The following is a 22,876-nucleotide window of genomic DNA, read 5'->3' as shown; positions in this document are numbered from 1 at the left end:
CAGAGTAGCAGCCGTATCAGACTGTATCCGCAAAAAGAAAAGGAGTACTTGTGGCATGTTAGAGACGAACAAATTTATTTGAGCATAAGCTTTCGTGAGTTATAGCTCACTTCATCTGCTGGAAATGGCCCACCTTGATTATCACTACAAAAGTTTTTTTTTCCTCTCCTGCTGGTAATAGCTCACCTTACCTGATCACTCTCGTTACAGTGTGTATGGTAACACCCATTGTTTCATGTTCTCTGTGTATATAAAATCTCCCCACTGTATTTTCCACTGCATGCATCCAATGAAGTGAGCTGTAGTTCATGAAAGCTTATGCGCAAATAATTTGTTAGTCTCTAAGGTGCCACAAGTACTCCTTTTCTTTTAAGCTAACTGTGGTGTCCATCATAATTTATCATTTAACAGCAGAAATGTGTCTATGGGCTAAAAACAACTTGGACAAATGAAAGCAGCTATTCTTCAAAAATATGCTATCTGTACCATTTTTAGAAGTACTAGCAAAAGTCAACTTATCTCAGTGTCAGACTTCTGGGGGGAAAGGTGGGGGAGGATTCTTACCCTCATATAGATCCATTTGCAGGATTAGGACCTAAATATTTACTCTGTACTAAGGGCCAATTCTGCTCGCAATTACACATGTGCAACACTGACCGCTGTCTAAACAAACAGTTAGTGCGTGGCACAAAGGGGTGTCAATCAACCTTACACTAGAGCGCCACACACTAACTTTCTGTGTGGACCCTTCATTAGAGTTGCACAGAAGTAAACTATGGATGGAATCTGGTTTCTCGTTTCATAAAGAAAGTGAAGAAATGACAAACTGAAGTTATGGTATTTAACAGGAAAACTTGGTTTCATGTGCTCTGCTGGTAAAAGACTTCTGAGTCTCAAACAATCAGGCATAACACTGGGTTAGGCAAATATAATAATACTCCTTTGAATACCTAAGCACATTTTTCACCTCACAGATTAGAAGGTGGTGTGTTGGGGGAGGGCAGATAGTCTATAGTGGAGGGAACTGGGGAAGTTTGGGCTCCCTGTTTTTTTGCCCCTGCCCAGTGCAGGTTACAACAGCCTGGAGACTACTCTAACTTTTGGCAGCTATAAGTAGTCCCCAGAGATCTGCTAGCTGGGATCCCTGGCATGAACTGGGAGCTGCAGGGAGGGAGGTGTAGGAACTAGCTATCCTTGCTCCATGCCCATTAGCATGCATTTCTAGCTGGTAGTTGTGAGCAGGGGCTGGCCATACTGTGCTACTCAAGTGGCACAAAGGAAGCAGAGTGAGCTGAAGAATCTAGCCCATAATATTTAGAATTGGGATAAATGAGAAATTCAGTTTCACATGGGAATTTTTTCTTTTCTGCCTTATATGAAGCATAAAATAAAATAAAGTCTTTTAAATTTTGTGACAAATTTATCCTGTGCTCATTTTAAAAAAAATTAATTTCAACTTTTTTTATTTTCATTATCTGACAAATCATTTATTGAACTCTGGTGAACTGGTTTACAGCCTGATCAAAAACTGTCAATACAAATTCCTTTTAGTTTTTTTTAATCTGAGTTATGATGATTTTTCATTGTAAATGTCATTTTTTCTTTTGAAAGGTTTGCGTCAAACAATCGTTTATCTTTTAGAATGTCTATTAGTTGGCATTCCTAATTTGCTTTTTCTTCCTCAAGTTTGCTGTAGTTTATTATACAGGGTTTCAAATTTATGATGGATTTATAGTGAATGTTTGTGAGAATAATGTCATATTCAGGTAGTTCTGTTTTTGATTGATTTCTTTAGTATCTGGATAAATATTAGAATTAAATGCTGAAAAAATAAGTGGGAAATTAGCTTACTTCAAAAGAAAGAATATATTTGCAATGCTAGTATCTAATTTCCAGTCAAATTTTACAAAGAATGCTATTGGTGTAAAAATATTACAACAGGATTTCCAGGAAACAGGATTGGCAGTAGTGCTTAGTGGACAGGGCACTGGACTGTGCCTATGGAGACCTAGATTTGATTCCCAGCTCTGCCAGTGGCCTGCTGTGTGACTTTATACCAGAGGTGGGCAAACTACAGCCCGCGGGCCACATCCAGCCCGCGGGACCCTCCTGCCCGGCCGGCTCGCCCTCGGCCCCTCTCCCGCAGCCTCAGCTCACTGAGCTGCCCGCACAATGCTCTGGGTGGTGGGGCTGCGAGCTCCTGGGGCAGCGCAGCTGCAGAACCTGGCCTGACCCGGTGCTCTGTGCTGCACGGTGGCCTGGCTGGGTCCAGGGGGCAAGCACGGCTGCAGCACCGCCAGCCACCGGTGCTCCAGACAGCGTGGTAAGGGGACAGGGAGGGCGGGGGGTTGGATAGAGGGCTGGGGAGTTCAGGGGTTGGGGGTGTGGATAGTGTTTGGGGCATCAGAGGGCGGGGAATGGGGGGGTTGAATGGGAGCAGGGGTCCTGGGGGAGCAGTCAGGAAGGAGGAGGGGTTGGATGGGGCAGCGGGGGGCAGTCAGGAGCAGGGGTTCCAGGGGGCAGTCAGGAATGACGGGGGGGGGGTTGGATGGGGCAGTGGGGGGCAGTCAGGGGACAAGGAACAGGGGGTGGACCATCGGGGGCGAGAAGCGGGGGGGAGGGAGATAGGAAGTGGGGGCCGGGCTACACCTAGCTGTTTGGGGAGGCACAGCCTCCCCTAACCAGCCCTCCATACAATTTCCAAAACCCTTTGTGGCCCTCAGATCAAAAGGTTTGCCCACCCCTGCTTTAGACAAATCATCTCATCTCTCTGTGTCTCCATTTTCCCTTCCATCTTTTTTATGTCTTGTCTATTTAGAATCTAAACTCCTTTGGGCAGAGATTGTTTCTCACTTTGTTCCCTGCCTGCCACAATGGGGCATCATCTCAGATGGGGATTGCAGGAATTTCTGTAATACAATTAATAATAATCCTAATTGAACAGATCTCGCATACAGTAAAAGTATCCCATTTACCTCATGAAGTGGAAGCAAGCTCCAGATATTGTTAAACACTTCTTCTTCTTCATATACTGCTCTCTGAGCTAACTTGTATGCATCTAGATAACAACTATGTTTTTCTTCTTCATCTTCTGTATGTGTTGCAATTGTTCTGTAAAAAAGCAAAACAGAGTTTTACAAGAGTAGTAGTATAAAAGATTATTACTTCTATAATGCTATAAATATTCAAAATGCTCAATGAACAACTAACTTGCATTGTTTGTGTATATTGTTTAAGACTCAAATACAAAAAGTAAATATTTAAGCATTAATTTTTTAAAGGCCTTATTCTTGGAACAGGTTAAGTCCCTTCTGCAACATAAAGAGGACTTAAAGCTGCCCTAAATGGATAGCTGGAGAGTCTTCTACCAGAAGGTATGCTCCCGTGGCATAAGGCTAGCGTAGCTGGCTTTATTCTTCCCATTCTCCCAGTCTCTGAATGGGGTGTCCTGGGGAAAGCTAGAAGTTGGAGCACACTGTGCTCTGGCAATCTCTATCCATAACAGCAGACCATAGGGAATTGTTCAAGAGACATCAATGAAAGGAATCCTGTGGCTACTTTAACTTATGCCAAGGGTGCTGGTTCAGCAATCAAATGGCCCTAAAATAGAAAGAATCCTTGGTGCTTTATTCTGACCTCAAAGGTAGAGCACATAACCATAAATCTTGTGAGAACAGCTGCTACATGCATAGGAACAGTAAATCCTTGATTTTACAGAATATTTGTTGATATATTACATCAAGAATGACAATGTGAATCCAAAATCAGGATATAGAAGTAGGTGATATTATTAACCCTCATGCACTTTTTCCCAGACAGCTGAAATCTTACTCTAAATCAGCACCTGATGAGTATTTTAAATAAGGTGTAATAAACATTTCCAGCAAATGTGTAAGTTTACCTGTGAATATTTGCACGTTCCAGCAGGATCTCAGCACTATGATCTTTATATCCATAACGAAGGAAGTCCTCTTCAATTTGAATTAATTTGTCATATGGTTCCTGTAGCATACTTGATAACTGAGAGGACTCAGCATTAACCTTCATGAAATTTTGGGCATATTTTATTTGAATAAGTGTTCTCCTTTGGAGAATAATAGAATATATGCTAGCATGGGATTAAGAATTCTGATAAACAGTTCAAGTATCAACCTCATATTTGTGTCCAAAAACTGATGTATTATTTTTCTTTCTGCCTCTTTTTCCATTTTCCTGTTTGTAATGGATATGGAGGAGGACCCCTTCTAATTCTTTATATATCTTAATATGCTTTAACAATTAGATGTAGTTTTAAAATAGAATATACAAAACATGACTTTCAGAAACAATGTTTCAACACCATATGAGTGATACCATGGTGCAATTATTAGATCCATATTCATTTAATACATTTACCTAGGCCTAAGCAGTCATTTAAAAGATAGCTAAATTAAGAAGTCCATATTCAGTTAAAATAAAAACTACTGGAGTGATTCTGTAATTATAAGAAAAAGGAGACAACTACATATGCTGTTTAGGAAAGAGAAATAAAGGTAAAGGTGGTGGAGTAGCACTGTATATCAATGATGAGGTAGAATGTAAAGAAATAAGAAGCGATGGAATGGATAAGACAGAGTCCATCTGGGCAAAAATCACATTGGGGAAGAAAACTACTAGAGCCTCCCCTGTGATAGTACTTGGGGTGTGCTACAGACCGCTGGGATCTAATTTGGATATGGATAGAGACCTCTTTAATGTTTTTAATGAAGTAAATACCAATGGAAACTGTGTGATCATGGGAGACTAACTTCCCAGATATAGACTGGAGGACAAGTGCTAGTAATAATAATAGGGCTCAGATTTTCCTAGATGCGATAGCTGATGGATTCCTTCATCAAGTAGTTGCTGAACCGACTCGAGGGGATGCCATTTTAGATTTGGTTTTGCTGAGTAGCGAGGACTCATAGAAGAAATGGTTGTAGGGGACAACTTTGGTTCAAGTGATCATGAGCTAATTCAGTTCAAACTGAACAGAAGGATAAACAAAAATAAATCCGCGACTAGGGTTTTTGATTTCAAAAGGGCTGACTTTCAAAAATTAAGTAAATTAGTTAGGGAAGTGGATTGGACTGAAGAATTTATGGAACTAAAAGCAGAGGAGGCCTGGGATTACTTCAAATCAAAGCTGTAGAAGCTATCGGAAGCCTGCATCCCAAGAAAGGGGAAAAAATTCATAGGCAGGAGTTGTAGACCAAGCTGGATGAGCAAGCATCTCAGAGAGGTGATTAAGAAAAAGCAGAAAGCATTCAGGGAGTGGGAAGGATCAGCAAGGAAAGCTACCTTATTGAAGTCAGAACATGTAGGGATAAAGTGAGAAAGGCTAAAAGTCAAGTAGAGTTGTACCTTGCAAAGGGAATTAAAACCAACAGTAAAAGGTTCTATAGCCATATAAATAAGAAGAAAACAAAGAAAGAAGAAGTGGGACCGCTAAACACTGAGGATGGAGTGGAAGTTAAGGATAATCTAGGCATGGCCCAATATCTAAACAAATACTTTGCCTCAGTCTTTAATAAGGCTAAAGAGGATCTTAGGGATAATGGTAGCATGACGAATGAGGATATGGAGGTAGATATTACCATATCTGAGGTAGAAGCGAAACTTGAACAGCTTAATGGGACTAAATCGGGGGGCCCAGATAATCTTCATCCAAGAATATGAAAGGAATTGGCACATGAAGTTGCAAGCCCATTAGCAAGAATTTTTAATGAATCTGTAAACTCAGGGGTTGTACCGTATGACTGGAGAATTGCTAACATAGTTCCTAGTTTTAAGAAAGGAAAAAAAAAAAAGTGATCCGGGTAACTACTGGCCTGTTAGTTTGACATCTGTAGTATGCAAGGTCTTGGAAAAAATTTTGAAGGAGAAAGTAGTTAAGGACATTGAGGTAAATGGGACAAAATACAACATGGTTTTACAAAAGGTAGATCATGCCAAACCAACCTGATCTCCTTCTTTGAGAAGGTAACAGATTTTTTAGACAAAGGAAACGCGGTGGATCTAATTTACCTCAATTTCAGTAAGGCATTTGATACGGTGCCACATGGGGAATTATTAGTTAAATTGGAAAAGATGGGGATCAATATGAAAATTGAAAGGTGGATAAGGAATTGGTTAAAGGGGAGACTACGGCGGGTCATACTGAAAGGTGAACTGTCAGACTGGAGGGAGGTTACCAGTGAAGTTCCTCAGAGATCGGTTTTGGGACCAATCTTTTCATTACTGACCTCGGCACAAAAAGTGGGAGTGTGCTAATAAAGTTTGCGGATGATACAAAGCTGAGAGGTATTGCCAATTTAAAGAAGGACCGGGATATCATACAGGAGGATCTTGATGACCTTGTAAACTGGAGTAATAGTAATAGGATGAAATTTAATAGTGAGAAGTGTAACGTCATGCATTTAGGGATTAATAACAAGAATTTTAGTTATAAGCTGGGGACGCATCAATTAGAAGTAACAGAGGAGGAGAAGAACTTGTAGTATTGGTTGACCACAGGATGACTATGAGCCGCCAATGTGATATGGCTGTGAAAAAAGCTAATGCGGTCTTGGGATGCATCAGGTGAGGTATTTCCATTAGAGATAAGGAGGTGTTAGTACCCTTATACAAGGCACTGGTGAGACCTCATCTGGAATACTATGTGCAGTTCTGGTCTCCCATGTTTAAGAAGGATGAATTCAAACAGGAACAGGTAAAGAGAAGGGCTACTAGGATGATCCGAGGAATGGAAAACCTGTCTTATGAAAGGAGACTCAAGGAGCTTGGCTTGTTTAGCCTAACCAAAAGAAAGTTGAGGGGAGATATGATTGCTCTCTATAAATATATCAGAGGGATAAATACCGGAGAGGGAGAGGAATTATTTAAGCTCAGTACCAATGTGGACACAAGAACAAATGGATATAAACTGGCCATTGGGAAGTTTAGACTTGAAATTAGATGAAGGTTTCTAACCATCAGAGGAGTGAAGTTCTGGAATAGCCTTCCAAGGGAAGCAGTGGGGGCAAAAGACCTATCTGACTTCAAGATTAAACTCGATAAATTTATGGAGGAGAGTGTATGATGGGATAACATGATTTTGGCAATTAATTGATCGTTTACTATTCATGGTAAATAGGCCCAATGGCCTGTGATGGGATGTTAGATGGGGTAGGAACTGCGTTACTATAGAGAATTCTTTCCTGGGTATCTGGCTGGTGAATCTTGCCCACACGCTCAGAGTTCAGCTGATTGTCCTATTTGGGGTCGAGAAGGAATTTTCCTCCAGGGCAGATTGGAAGAGGCCCTGGGGGTTTCTTGCCTTCCTCTGCAGCATGGGGCTCGGGTCACTTGCTGGAGGATTCTCTGCACCTTGAAGTCTTTAAACTATGATTTGAGGACTTCAATAGCTCAGACATAGGTGAGAGGTTTATTGCAGGAGTGGGTGGATGAGATTCTATGGCCTGCATTGTGCAGGTCAGACTAGATGATCATAATGGTCCCTTCTGACCTTAATATCTTTGTGTCTATATGAACGGTAAAATGAAAAGAGACAGCCCTTAGTCTGATAGACAGGGCTGTCCTTAGGGGGGTGCAGGGTCCAGGGCGGGAGTGGTGGATTCGTCTCTTCCGGGACTCACCACGCCGGCCAATTGCACCGGCCCACGGGACCCCCAAAGTGCTGGGCGTGGAGCAGTCGCCCCAATTCGCCCCACCCAAGGGACGGCTTTGCTGATAGTTTTGTATAGTCTTCTTAGCTGAAAAAAATTCAAGTAAGAAAAGGACCCAGTTAATAGGTCCATTATATCTTGCCCATATAATCCAAAAGCTACTGAACTTTGGAAATTTTTTTTATTGATCTGAATATTACGGACATCCCTCCTCTTCCTACCCACCCAAATTCATACTTTAACATCTCAAACAACACCTTTCAAGGAACGTGATTTAAAATATATAACAGAGGGTAAAATAAATATGGGTTTCACTATCACCAAATTAACCCTTATGGTATGTCTACATTTGAGTTGGGAGATGTGAATCCCAGCTTGGGTGGACATACCTGCACTTACTCTGCTTGAGCTAGTTCACTAAAAATAGCAGTGTAGCCTGGGTAGTAGCATGGGCATCAGCTCAAGCTTTTATCCAGCGTAAGTTCCCAGGGTGTCCAAGTGGATTTCCATTTGGGTGCTTAGCCTGAGCTGCTGCTCAGGCTATCCTGGCTACACTGCTATTTTTAGCATGCTTGCTCTAGCAGAACGAGCGTGGGTACATCTATGTGAGCAGGGAATCACACTTCCCAGCTCAAATGTAGATGTATGCTCTGTTTCAGGGTTTAAATTCACAGGGCAAAGGGCTTCTTCCTGGATCCCTCTAATTTAGATTATAGTGCTTGGTAGCACATTCCAAAAGTAGTCATAATAAACTATATTTCCGATTTTAGACTATTACTTTTGTTAGTTCAAACACATCAGCCTCGGGCAGGTAGGGCAAACTATATAAAAACACAAGGTTCACAAGGGTATCTCTACGCAGCAGCTGGGAGGGTGCATTTCAGCTCTCATAGACGGATATGCTAGCTCAAACACACTCAAAATAGCAGTAAAACTGAATGTCTAGCTACCTGAGGGGTACGCGGGCTTGTACTTGGGCTGTGAGCCTGAGCCACCGCCCGGGTTGCTGCAGCTGCCCTGCTATTTTAATCTACTAGTTTAAACAGAGCTAATGCATATCTATCTACCAGCACTGGGAAGCAAACTTCCAGCTGGGCTACATGCAATATATAAAATTAGGAAAGGAGAATTAGGCGTTAAAAATTAACACCATCAGAAGAAGTTAACTAAAGAAAACACACTTAAGCATGCATAGAAAATACTGAAGTAAAGTTGGGTTGAATGATAAATGACATCCATATTCCTATCGAAAAGTCATAAAATAGGTTATTTCTTACACAAATGTTCTGGGCTGGATTCTCAGCTAGAATAGACCAGCACTGCCATGGAGAATTTGAGAAGGGACAGTAGTGTCCCCAGTGTAAGCTGTTATTTGCTTCCCAATGAAGAAAATGGCATCATTAAGCTAAGAACTCAGTCCTTCATTCCAATGGGGATGTTTTGAAATTTGCTTTTATTCAAAAAATGTTCTCTCAGACTGACAACCTTCCTCAGAGGAAAAATTCTAGAATGTGAATCTTTTGGGCATCATTACTTGATGGCTTGTGGCTACCATAACACTTTGTGGCACATGGTTATTAAACAGCACACTGATGTCTATAAAAAAAAACCGACCTGTGACTCATATATAATAATTTAAATGACAAAACTGGCAGAAGGAAAGAAACAAGGCCTACTGATTACATCAGGACATTGGGTGTTAGGACTCGTGATTCCTGATTCTACTAGAAATATTAACCAAGTGTATAAAAAATATAACATGATGTATGAGACAATGTCTTTAAGGTGTTTTTAGCTTCTTGGAGGAAAAACACAATATAGTTACAAAGTAGTAGCTGGACAAAAAAAACACATGACGGATACACTCAGGGAATAGTAAATTGTATAAAAAACTCTGATAACAGAATGTCCATAGCAAAGGCAAACGACTTTATAAATTTCAAAATTTACATCTAAAGTAAAGAAGCTTCTTTACTAAACATAACATATATAGCTAGTATCATATCCCCCAAAAACCAAATACTACAGACATAATGCATATATATATATATATATATATATATATATATATATATATATAATTAATTATATAAAAAGTTACCTGGCTTCAAGGGATGCAATTATAAAACCCAGGTCAGACTTTCTGTTAGGTCTCTCCTCTAATGTAGATCTAAACACCTTCACAGTTTTTTGCAAAATTTTGCATGCCTGCAGATAACATTATAATATATGTAACTGTCTTTTTATATTTCTATATACATTAACCATTATTTTAGAACACACAATTGAGAAGAAAATCTTTGTTATTTTTTCCTAATATTCTCCAAGATTATGGAACTTATCTTGTACAATTTGCTCAGAATTTTAAAAAGTAACAGTATAGACAGGACTAAATTTAATTAACTATACTGATTTAATTAATCTATAAATATTCACCTAGGGACAGATTCTGATGCCCTTATGCTCGTTGAGTAGCACATTACTCCACCACTAGCCACACTGGGTTAAATAAGACTACTCACAGAGTGAAGGCTTGTCTACACATGACAGTAAATCCAGAATTAGATAGGGTGTGAATTTAAAGCTGATTAACTATTCCTGATTAGCTACATGTGTGGACACTCTTGAGAATACAGCACTCTTATTCCAGAATAAGAGCATCCACACATGGAGTTAATCAAGAAGAACTATTCTGGAACAGTTTCCTGTGTAGACTGTACCGAGAAAGGGAACAATATCCATTTTATTTTCTTACCACTCTCTCTTTTCCTTCCTTATCTTCCTCTAGAACTGCCTGTATGAGACTCAGAGTGCTATTGTACCAAAACTGTTCATTTCCTCCTATCAGTTGTGCCTTCTCAAGAAGTGCCTTAGCTTGCCCATGGTTCTTTTCCAGGTTAGCCACTACAGCAAGAAGGTACAAGCATCTTGACACTGCATGTATGTCATTCATTTCCTAGGGGGAAAAAAGATATTTCAGATATATTTAAAAGCAGAGATTCTACCTTGTCCTAGTAACATTTAAAGACAAATACTGGGATAGGCACTGAAGCACAAAATCAGTGACAGTTTTGTGCATGTATCTGGCAGAAGAATTTGCTCTTTAGCATTCATGCTACTTCCTAATTGTTTTTCAGGCTACAAAAATTTGCCAGCTCATTTTAAGCATATTTTCTATTTCCAAACTATTGCCTATTTTCCTTTATCTCCCCAAGTGGATTCTTCTATACCGTAGGTAAAATAAATCCTCTTTTTCCCTTTTATTAGATATTATACGTTCTGCTGTCAGAATCTGAGGCAGAAGAAATGTGATCACAGAGAAGAGTTTCAATGGGTCATATCCTCAGCTGGTCTCAATCAGCATTTCTCCACTGACTTCAATAAAGCCCTGCTGATTTATATCAGTTGTGAACCTGGCCCAGTATCTTTTATGATATAACAAGATATTTTTTCATTTCACTGGACTTTGTTCACTGCCCAATACTAAATTCATGCTGTATGTAAAAGAAAAAATATTTGTTTAAAATATGATTAAAAATAATAGTTGATATTTGTATTTGTCTAAAAATATAAAGACTTATTTGAAATGATGATGAAGGGCAGAAACAACTATGACAGATTAACATGATCTTCATGAGGAGAAAGCCACACTGCACACTGGAGAGCAGCAGGATGTAACAAGACAGGACTTAAAGATATCTTTCATGCAGATCCTTTACATATTGAATTGGCAGGGGTCAGACTGGTGAGTGCATGGTAGCACTGTACTTAAGCTCTGCCCAAAATTATAAGTCACACCCCCACCCCTGCGCACACACTATTCCTGCATAACTGGATGTTTCTTTCTTTTATTTTAAAAAAAGACCAGCAGTGAAACAATTAGCAATATTGACTTCATATTGCCATAACTAGGTTTCAGAGTTATCACACACACTGAGATGAGTAGGGGCAGGTCACATCTCTCAAGAGCAAATATTGAACTCCCGCACAATAGCTAAATAAACAGATCCTGGATTGATACATTGCTTCCAGTAGTACTAGAGGAGCATACACAGCTGCTGCCACTACTTCACAGGGTGCAGTGCATGCTTCATCCTATGCCCCCTCAGCTGTAAGAACAACCTCTAGAGGGTAAGAGTTAAAGTTTTTGGGTGTCATAACTCTGAATCTCCATACTTTCAAATGTTTGGGTTTCTTTTAAGTTCTTTTAAATACAAGATCTAGGTTTCTAATGGATGTAGTCTTTTTTAAAGTAACTTCAGTGTTCTTTTAAGGATTTTGTAGCTTTAAGTATATGATATAAACCTTGTAAAACAGAGTATATAAATTTAAACTGTGAGAGGTAATTTTCCAGCCTTTGGACAGTGTTTTTGCATTTTGACTACTATTAACATAAGTGACATTTTAATCATGCTAAACATTTTGTTTTTACAGGCTTGAATTATTTCTGATTGACCTGTGTTGCACTGTGTGCCTCTGAAAGGAGTAGCCTTGCTGGTTGATATAAACCCAGCTGAATTAGTACTTCAGCTTTGTCAATCCACAGGTATGGGAAAGAAAGTCCACTCAGCCCTTTTCCAGTTACTGCATCTAACTCCAAAATCTGAAAAATAATAAAACTTTAAATTATTACAGTCTTTCAGAAAATTAATCCAAATTAATATTGAAAATCCTACTTAATATTAAACCTCATATTCATCTGACTGTTTTATAACCTAGAAATTAGAACTTAAACTATAGTAGAAAACGTATTTACTGGGGCATTTGGACTTCACAGAACACAAAAAGAATTTGAATAACAAATGTATAAGATAAATGCAATACTGTAACTGACTTTTGGGTAGTGAAAATAATTTAGATCCTATACTGTCCGGAAACAAAACTAAGATGGGAGAAGTTAACTTATTTTGTCCAGAACTAAGAGAGAAACAGGAGAAGAATATGTGAGAGTTAAATGAGCGGGTTGAGGAGGAAGTCATTAATAAGAGGGAAGAACTCGTGGGAGCAGAGGGAGAGGAAGATAATGAAGTAATACAGGGAAAAAGAGGAATGAAATGCAAATGAAGAGACGAGTGGAAGAAAGCAACAAGAAAACATGGGATTATTTTGTAAGACTAAAGTTAGGGGAGAGGAGAATTAGAGCTGGAATTTATCTCTTCAGAGCTGCTTGCAGGGGGAGTGAAAACAGTATCTAGTGATGTCAGTGGAGGGAAAAGAAAGAAGAGAAGAGTGATATTAGAGATGGGAGCTCCTTTTCCTGTTCCTCAATCTTTGCTGTTGAGCTGGGCTAGCCTTAGAGAAACAATATCACTGCCAGATACTGGAAAGAGCAGCAGTCAGTGGCTTTAAATACAGCTCCCGTTCTTCTTGCTCTGCATCAGTTCTTCATGATGAGCAACTTCAACTCACATCAACTCACATGCTGGTAACCTAGGTCAGAGGAACCTAAGTAGCATACAATTTTAAAGAACATCTAAGGTTCAAGAAATATGGTTCCTACAGTTGAAAACTGTAACTGATTGAAATCAATAGTGTATCATAATCTGTCTAGAAAAAACACAGTGAAAATAGAAACTTTGTTCAATATGGCACGTGTGGAATTGAATTAAATAACCTTTTCCTTTGCAGTAAGTGAGTTCTTATATCCATTATTATGTGATTTGGTACATTCAGATAATCCATTTCTTTCCTCCTCCTTAGGTTGCACATTTTCCCCATTTTTTAATGCAATCTCTTGTCTATACCTAAATTGTAGTGGCAGAGGGGAGGGAAGGAAATTAAAAATATTGTTTAAAATATCTTTAATCTGAAGTGTTATTATACTACACAGATTTATGACAGTAATTCTGTAAATTTGTGTGAAATGCTTCATAGACAATGTTGTACTGTGTCACAAGTATATTAAAAGTGGTGCTAGGAAATGGTGTTTTAAAAATAAAATTATTATCATTCTAACTTTATAATGCGCTACATAGTTTCCATGTTACCAGATGACTAGATGACTTCTCCAGATCCCTACCGGTCCTATGATTCTGTGAAAACAAAAAAGCTACACAAAGTGCATTGCAATAAGAACACATACTTTGCCTGTTCCACTTCGTTAATGTATGCTTCTCCAACTGCTTTCTCATGATATGAGAATGCCTGACTCAATTTTATATCTGAACATATCAGGGAGATTCTGTGAAAATAAAAAGATTAGTGTGCATAATGATCACAAAAATGAAAATATTGCTTGATAGAAACAAAATTTCTGAAAAAGTGTATTTTTATGCTTTCCATTTTTTTTTTTTGGTAACTTTGACTAATATAGCCAATAACAACAGAATTCTATGAAGTTTAAATCTGGAAAAAATTCAATACATTTTGGAGAAAGTTTTTAACCTCTAACATGCTAGATCCCTAACAGATTTTATGCTCTTAACAGAAGCATAAAAAAAAGTGGGGAGCTGAGAATTTTTGCCATCTGAAAATGTACCCCTTAAAAAGAGAATTGTTGCTTCAGCTGTGCATGCAAATCTGAGTATAGCAGTTAGAGAGAAAGACACAACTACTCAATACATCATGGGGGTGCAAGCAGGGATGCTTGGCTTCAAACTATGTTAAACTATTTAACCAGTATGTCTCTTTTTAAAAAAATGAAGTTGTTTCCTAATTCTTCAGTGTTAACAGAACTACAAACACTTTTCATTTGGAGATTTGTCTAATCCTGTAAACACTTACTTTGGGACATAGCACATAATAATATAGGTACCCTTACTGGATTTCATGAGAGAAAAGAAAGAACAAACCATACTGAATATTGTTAAACATTATGTATGTCAATAAAGAGAACAAATCAATTTTAAAATCATGAACAAGGTAAAACAATGTAAATCATAAAAGGGATGGTTTACATAGTGTAATTGAGGATCAGTGTACAAAACGGAGGGGGCTGGTTTGGCTTTTCATAAACATCTCCCATTTAGCCAAAGCAAGTAACTTATACAAACCGAAGATGGTAGAGATCAGACAGACTTTTACTTTCCACAACATCGTGAGCAATAACCTCAGCCAGCTGAAAGATGGGAAGAGTAAGGTGGTTGCAAGAAATTTTCTGCAGCTCCTTAGCCAAAAGGTCCATAAAATATAAAGTGTAAGTCTAAAAATAAAAAAAAACAAATAATAAATTCTGTACCAATTGTTGGTATTTTTAATTTAAACTATACATTCTTCTTTCTTCAACTGTACAAGCTAAACAAAAAATCATGACATAAATCTTATCCTCCAGACATACATACGGCTGTATTAAGACACGCTTAATTGGACTTCAGTCTTTGATGCCAAACAGATCAGAATTTTACAATTCTAAGTTTTGAGCCACTGAAATACCTCATTTACAGCTCCCTGTGCAGATCGCTGGTTAGTGCTTTAAAAGACAAAAAGAGTATTAAAGAAAATAGTCAGCACTTAGCTAAGGAACTGGCAGACAATCACTAACTCCCCTATTTCTCACCACAAAAAGCTGATGTAAAAAGATATGTAGGGAGCAGTAACTGAATGCAACTCTGAACCCAAGTGCAGGCAAAGAGGGACTGAGAAAATGAGAGTTATTTGGTAATGAGTTGTACAAGAAAGCAAACATGTACTTCCTCCTGGTATGGAAGATGACTTTTGAAGTTCTGACCTCTAATGAACCAGAGCTATGAGACCCAGGGAGTGGGCCACCTGTTACCACTAGCATTTTGATGAAGAGGTTACTCATGTTGTGCAGTAACTGGAGTTCTTCAAGATGTGTGTCACTGTGAGTGTTCCACTTCAGGTGAGCTCATGCCTTTCTTTGACTGGAGATTTTGGGTAACAGTGCCCATTTGACCCAGGCAAGCACCCCACACATTTTCATGACCTGCACTGAGGTTACATGGGGCAATGTGGGCAAACTGCCTTCAGTTCCTCCTCCATTGCAAAGTCTCACAATGGAGACTCTGAAGCAGAGAGGAAGGAGGGAGGGTAGAGGAGCACCCTAAAGGACACACATCTTGAAGAATTCCAGTTACTGCACAACGTGAATAACCTCTCCTTTTTTGAGTAGTGTGCCTGTGGGTGCACCACTTCAGGTGATTCCCAAAGAATACCCCCTCTGAGGAGGTGCAAGGTTCAGAGCAGAGTCCAATACAGAAGAGGGAATTGCACTGCCTACAGTTGAATTTGATCTTGTGGCAGGCACCATGGCACAATGACTAGACAAGGTATGCAAGAGGACCATGTTGCTGCTTTACAGTTGTCTGCAATGGATACCTCCTTATGTCAGGCTATAGAAGTAGAAAGTGCTCTAGTGGAATGTGCTATCATTCTTGAAGGGGGTTGAAGCTGAGCTTGATCATAACAAATCTGAATACATCCAGAGATCCACTTTGATAACCTCTGTTTTGAAATAACCAAACCCTTACTTCTGTCCACAACGGAGACAAATAGTCAAGGAGATCTTCTAATAGTTGTGGCCCTATCTAAGTAAAAAGCTAAGGCTCTCCTACCATCTAGGGTACGGCACATGGTTTCTTGACAAGTCTGAATGTGGTTTTGGGGAAAAAACCTGGGAGATGAATAGTTTGATTAACTCCAAGGACGCCTTCGGTAAAAATCTGGAATGGGCCTTCAGTGATACTTTCTCTCTGGTGAATGGGGCAAAGGGGGCGTGGAGTGTTTCCCATTAAAGCCCCCAGTTCTCCAGCCATTAAAGCTCCCAATTCTCCAGTTATAGCTACCAAGAAAGCCATCTTCATTGACAGATCTAACAAAGAATATGTAGCTGGTGGCTCACAGGCAGTTAAGGACTATGTTCTGGTCCCAGCTAGAGCAGTTCTGATTTGTGGGAAGAGATTTGACAAACCTCTTAGGAATCTTACCATGGCTTGGTGATGAAGGGTGGAAAAAACAAAAAGCAACTGTGTGTAAATGAAAGGTTGTTATTGCTTCTAAAGGGTTCCCCAATAGAGTTCACAGAAAACACACTATGTTTCCAATTCCAACAAGTAATCCAATACTCTGAGAAGGGAGGAAAGAATAGGTGAAATCTGATGACTGCTACACCAAAGAGAATAATGCTTCCATTTCTGGAGATAAGTATTTCTTGTAGATTCTTTTCTACTGTTTAATAAAATGTGTTGTACCTCTGATGAACAGATTCATTCCTATTCCTAGATTCATTGAGGAACCATGCTTGGAGCCTCAGAACCTGCGGGTTGCAGTGAAGTGTTCAATTGAGTCAGGAGGAGAGAAGTGATCGGAAGTCTCCAATGAGGGCAAGAGGTTAGTCTGATTAGGTAGGAATACCAAATTTGTCTTGGCTACGTTGGTGCAATCACTATGACCCTGACCTGACCCTGGTTGAGGACCTTTAACAGTAACAGTGTTGCTGGAGATACACAGAGAAGTCCCTTCTTCCTTGAGATGAGAAAATATCTCCTAGGGGCTGGGGATTGAGACCCCCCTCTGGAACAACAGCTGATGCATTTTGCTTTAGCTACCATGGCAAACTGATTGACCGCCAAGACTCTCCAGACTAGGAATATCATGTGGAGGATTTGGGAGTTTAATTCCTATTCGTAATTTCAAGATAAATGTCTGCTGAGGTCATCTGCCATGGTGTTCTGAATACCTGGGAGATATGAAGCTAAGATGACTATCTGCCAATTCCACAATTTTATTGCTTCAGCACAGAGAGGTGGGGAACGTACTCCTCTCTGACAGTGATGTCATATATGCATGCCACATTGTCATTATTTTTATAGACTGGGACCTAATTAGCAGTAGGAAGTGTAAGCAAGCATTTTTGATTACTCTCAATTCCAGTAGTCACCATTTGCTCTGAACCAGATGTATCCTCCAACCCAAAAATGAAGTGTTGGATGTTATGACTGTCATACACAGATTCTGGAAGAATGGAACACCTGCACATGTTTGAGCTGGGTCCTTCCACCAGTTCAGTGTTTGTATAACCCACTGGGAGAACAGATAGTAGCCTGTCTAGACTGTGCTTTCTTGGGTTGTAAACCATTTGCAGTCATCCCTGTAGACTTCTGAGATGTAGTCTGGCAAGTTACACTACAAAGACACAAGCTGACATGTGTCCAAGCAGCTGAAGACAATCTCCTACTGTTACTTGAGGACTTCCCTGAATCCTGGATATGAGATTTGTTACAGCAAGAAGTCTGCTGCTCTGTCTGTCAGTGCATCCAGGAAAGCTCCTATGAAGTCTAGATGCTGTGTTAGAATAAAAATGGACTTTCTGGGATTTATCTGGGAGGCCCAGGCTGCCAAACAGAGTATACATCATCTTTATTGCTGCCAACACTTCCTGACATGATGTGCCCCGATCAGTCAATTGTTCAGATAAGGTAAAACTACTATATCCAAATGATATAGGTGGGTGGCGACTACCACCAGAATCTTTGAGGATATTCTTGGGGAGAAGACAGATTGAAAGAAAGCACCCTGTATGGGCAGCGCTCGTTGTTGATCAAAAATTGAAGAAATCTTTTGTGTGAAGGGTAAATAGCAACATGAAAGTGTGTGAGTCTTGTTGGCTGAGAGTCATTGTCATAAGGGAAGGGTAAACACCTTTAAAATCCCTCCTGGCCAGAGGAAAAACCCTTTCACCTGTAAAGGGTTAAGAAGCTAGGATAACCTCACTGGCACCTGACCAAAATGACCAACGAGGAGACAAGATACTTTCAAAAGCTGGGGGGAGGGAGAAACAAAGCCTCTCTCTCTGTCTGTGTGATGCTTTTGCTGGGGCAGAACAGGAATGGAGTCTTAGAACTTAGTAAATAATCTAGCTAGATATGCGTTAGATTCTGATTTCTTTAAATGGCTGAGAAAACAAGCTGTGCTGAATGGAATGTAGATTCCTGTTTTTGTGTCTTTTTGTAACTTAAGGTTTTGCCTAGAGGGATTCTCTATGTTTTGAATCTGATTACCCTGTGAGGTATTTACCATCCTGATTTTACAGAGGTGATTCTTTTTACTTTTTCTTCTATTAAAATTCTTCTTGTAAGAATCTGAATGCTTTTTCATTGTTCTTAAGATGCAACGGTTTGGGTCTGTGTTCACCTATGCAAATGGGTGAGGATTTTTATCAAACCTTCCACAGAAAAGGGGGTGTAAGGTTTGGGAGGATTTGGGGGGGAAAGATGTTTCCAAACAGGCTCTTTCCCAGTTATATACCTGTTAGAAGTTTGGTGGTGGCAGCGATAAAGTCCAAGGGCAAAAGGTAAAATAGTTTGTACCTTGGGGAAGTTGGTAAAAGTAAGCTTAGGAGGGGTTCATGAAGGTCCCCACATCTATACCCTAGAGTTCAGAGTGGGGAAGGAACCTTGACAGTCATAAACCAATCTCCTAATTTTAAATGAGGGAATTATTGCTGCAAGGGTCGCCACCTAAATTCCTCTAAGCTGAACAGCTGCACAGCAGCCTATTAAGTGCCGTGCAGGTGCTCAGGGCTGCGGCAGGGAGAGGTGCCTCTCCCCCAACCCCGGAGCTGCTGCAGCAGGGAGAGGTGCCTCTCCCCCAGCCCCAACCCAGCCTGGCCCCGGAGCTTCTGCAGTGGGGAGAGACCCCTTGCCCACCCTCCCCCAGCCCAGTGCTGCTGTGGGGAGAGAGAGATGGGGGGAGTCCTCTCTCCCTGCCATAGCCCCTCATCCCCGGCCCCACCCCCAGAGCTGCAGCCCCCTGCATCCCAACCCTCTGCCCCAGCCCTGAGCTCCTCATTGCTGGCTCCACCCTAGAGCCCGCACCCCAGCCAGAGCCCTAACCCCCTGCACCCTAACCCTCTGCCCCAGCCCTAAGCCCCCTCCCACACTCCAAAACCTTTGGCCCACCCCCATCACATGAATTTTGTTATGTGCACCAATATGGAGGTGATATGTCACACATCACCTCCATATTGGTGCACATAACAAGATTCATTCTGCACATGTGTGGGAAAAATTAGAGGGAATGCTGATCACCATCCTGAATTTCTGCTGTTTTACATATCTGAGGAGGGCCCAAATGGAGGCATTCATGTGTGTTCCTGCCATGTGGGTTCCATCTGGGATCTATCTTGCTGTAGTACGTCAGTATAAGATGGACAGCAGCGTGTACGGGAATAGATAAGGGAACCCTAGACAGATACATGAGAGTCCGAAGATTCCTCCTTCACATACACCAACAGTGGAGATAGCTGTTCCATTTACAAGAAAAATGAGGGTGAATGTGGTGGTCTAGGAGATAGCGGAGTCAGTGACCAAGAGAGTCTTGATGTTGACAAACCTCCAGCACTCATTAACAGAGAAGAGTTCGGTTCCCAAGATACTATCAGTCCACAGGTACCTACATTCATGCGGTAACGATGGTGTCCATGAGTGGGTTGAGAGAGAAACTGTTGAGAGCGACTCTGGTTGAGAGCGATTCTGGGGGATGGAACACTTGATGATTACCTGTTTTGTTCATTCCCTGGGGCACTTGGCATTGGCCACTATTGGAAGACAGGATACTGGGCTAGATGGACTGTTGGTCTGACCCAGTATGGCTGTTCTTATGGTACTGAAGAAACTGGTACTAAGCCCTTTGCATGGGAGATAGTCAGTGTCAATTCCCTTGGTACCATAAGCACCTGAGTGGTCTTTGCTACCCCTGACTTTCCTGTTACTGGTACTGAATGTTGTTCATGGCTCAGCTCAGAACTCTTCACTACCTTGTCTCTGCTGCTCTGCATAGTGGTGCCCGAGCTTGGTACCGTGTCTGTCTTAGAGAATTGACTCCTTTTTGCCTTTGTGGTATCAACATGGTTCAGAGTCTGCATGGAATTCCCCTTGGGACCTGAGGTCTCCATACTCTTCTTGTGTGTCAGTGACTGAGATTTTCTTGGAGTTTTACTCATTCCCTTCTGCTTAGAGGCAGGTATTGGAACTATCTTTGCTGAAGTCTTTGGTACCGTAAATGTACTCAGTGTCACGGTACCACCTATGTCTCTAGCTTTGTCCAGGGACTGAGATGTCGATGTGGATGGGGGCACTAGTGATAGTGGGAGGCCTATGTAAAGGGAGGTCCACCAAAGCTCCATCATCAGGAATTTAATGGGAATCTACTCTTGAAGGAAGTGCAGATCTTGCACTTATTAGAAATATGGGTATCACCCAAACAGCAAAGACACTGGGGGATTCCCTGCTGACTCAGACAGCCTCACAACAAGAGATGCACCTTTTGAATCCCAGGAAGCCTGGCATTCCCAAGCAAATTAACAACAAACTGACCTCTACTGAAGGAAAAACACATTTAACACTATCTAACAATATGCATGAACAACAAATTAAAAAACATTTTTTTCCAAAGGAAGGAAAGAAGGAAGGAAGGAAGGAAGGAACAGCTGTTCCAACAACTACTAACACTATATACTAACTAACAAACTGAATTCTGAATACTAGTAGAGAAGAGGCGCAGTTGTAGACTCCACCTCAGGCCAAAGGCAGCTGAGAAGGAACTGAGGTGGTTTGCGCGAGTGGCCCCATATAGCCTCAGTATGAGGCACAAGGACATGTGGAGTGCATGCACAGGCCAGACAGGCACCGCTACCAAAAATCTCCAGTCAAAGGCACAGGGTCCAGATCACCTGAAGTGGAGCACCCATAGGGACACTACTTGAAGAAGAATTAAAAGATCCTCAGGCCAAAATGACTGTTATCATTAGAATTTTCATAATTACTATATAGCACTTATAGATTTGCATAATTTCCCATGGATTAGTTTGTGAACTTCTTACTCCTATTGATGAGCACTTATTCACATGGCCAGTCCCACTGGTTTCATCAGTGGGAATAATTGGTCCAAATCTGGTTCATTATGTTTGGTATACACATCTTCTCTGATGAAGGATAAAATCTACCAGAAAAATGAAGCTGATAAAGATTTATATCTGATGAAGAAAATCTTATGCATTGACTATTTGTTGTACATACGTTTTCAGTTATGATGAATAACAGCAGAAATTTTTAAAAAATATTTTTAAAAAACTTGCTAGCATATCAGATCCACTCAAAATTCACCTCTGCCACAGCTGAGGAGATACAGGATTGTTTTAAAGATATATATATATAAACAAAAGAATATGCAATTGGTGTGAACATTTTTCATGAAGCTGTCACTCTACATCTGACGAATCAGTCCTCATTCTCAAAGGAAACCTGTCCAATAGTTTCAAAAGACAAATCTACGAGGCTAAATTCATAACTTTGCTAGACACTAAAAATCATTGACTGAATAGAGACCCTGGATTTATGGATTATAACAACAAACTAACCCACTAACAACCCCCATACCTCGCTGCCTTTCCCCCTCCCTTGTCTTTCCCCACTTTGACTGGAGGGGTGTTAACGGACCACTTCACCTTGAATGGTCAGTCCCTTGAAATATGTGTTAACAACTTATGCTAAGCAATCTGTTTCACACTGTATTTAGCTGTGACACTCTGAGTATATTTCCCACAACTGAAGAAGAGCTCCATGTAAGCTTGAAAGCTTGTCTCTCTCACCAACCTTGTCCAACTGGCATAAAGGAATTTTAACTAAAGACCATTTACTTAATAATATTTGATTTAAAGAAACCCAAACAAAAAAATTCAAATGGCACAAAATCTAACATTATGTAAAGTTTCACGTAATGTTAGAACACTTACAGAATTAAAAGGAATGTGTTGCCCCTTTTAAGCCTGTTTCAGAACATTATAATTATGGAGTTGCAAACAGCACCTTCATAATATAAAAGCAGATAAGGGAAAGAAAAAAAAGTCTTTTTAAAAACTGTCTGCAAAACGCATTGACTATATACAGACAAAAACTAATGTCTAGATGTCACGGAGTCCCTGGGCAATGCTCTGGAACTGCTCCCCATGAAGCCAGTCAGGACTCTGGGGAAGTCTCCTTTCTGTGAGCAGACTGTCTGCAGGACACACAGCTCACACAACTTCCACCTTCCTGGGTCTGACCTCAGAGCATTCAGCATCCTCTGCCCCTCCGTGCACTTCCCACAGTGAGTCCGCCCAGGCAGGCTCCTGGGGAAGCCAGAGGGTCCTGCACCCCAGCTCCGCAGTCAGACGTGACTCTCGGCCAGCCAGTAAAACAGAGGTTTATTAGACAACAGGAACATGGTCTAACACAGAGCTTGTAGGTGCAGAG

General features: G+C 40.6%; 1 protein-coding gene across 13 annotated transcripts in view; it reads right to left on the bottom strand.

Annotated features, from left to right (window-relative positions):
• CFAP46 (cilia and flagella associated protein 46) overlaps positions 1-22,876 on the bottom strand; it is a 146,766-nt gene that overhangs the window by 37,366 nt on the left and 86,524 nt on the right. For all 13 annotated transcript variants that reach the window (XR_007357663.2, XR_012669400.1, XR_012669401.1 and 10 more), the window contains 8 exons: positions 14,678-14,826; positions 13,768-13,866; positions 13,300-13,429; positions 12,142-12,288; positions 10,441-10,641; positions 9,787-9,893; positions 3,902-4,084; positions 2,976-3,111 (listed from right to left, as the gene is read on the bottom strand). Coding sequence is in view for 9 of the 13 variants with exons in the window: in XM_048857999.2 (XP_048713956.2) it covers positions 2,976-3,111; positions 3,902-4,084; positions 9,787-9,893; positions 10,441-10,641; positions 12,142-12,288; positions 13,300-13,429; positions 13,768-13,866; positions 14,678-14,826 (1,152 nt within the window). In the remaining 4 variants the exon portion in view is untranslated. The remainder of the gene's footprint in view (positions 1-2,975; positions 3,112-3,901; positions 4,085-9,786; positions 9,894-10,440; positions 10,642-12,141; positions 12,289-13,299; positions 13,430-13,767; positions 13,867-14,677; positions 14,827-22,876) is intronic.

This window comes from Caretta caretta, chromosome 7 (genome assembly GCF_965140235.1).
Source record: "Caretta caretta isolate rCarCar2 chromosome 7, rCarCar1.hap1, whole genome shotgun sequence".
NCBI lineage: Eukaryota > Metazoa > Chordata > Testudines > Cheloniidae > Caretta > Caretta caretta.
This window is presented reverse-complemented; position numbering and strand designations above follow the sequence as displayed.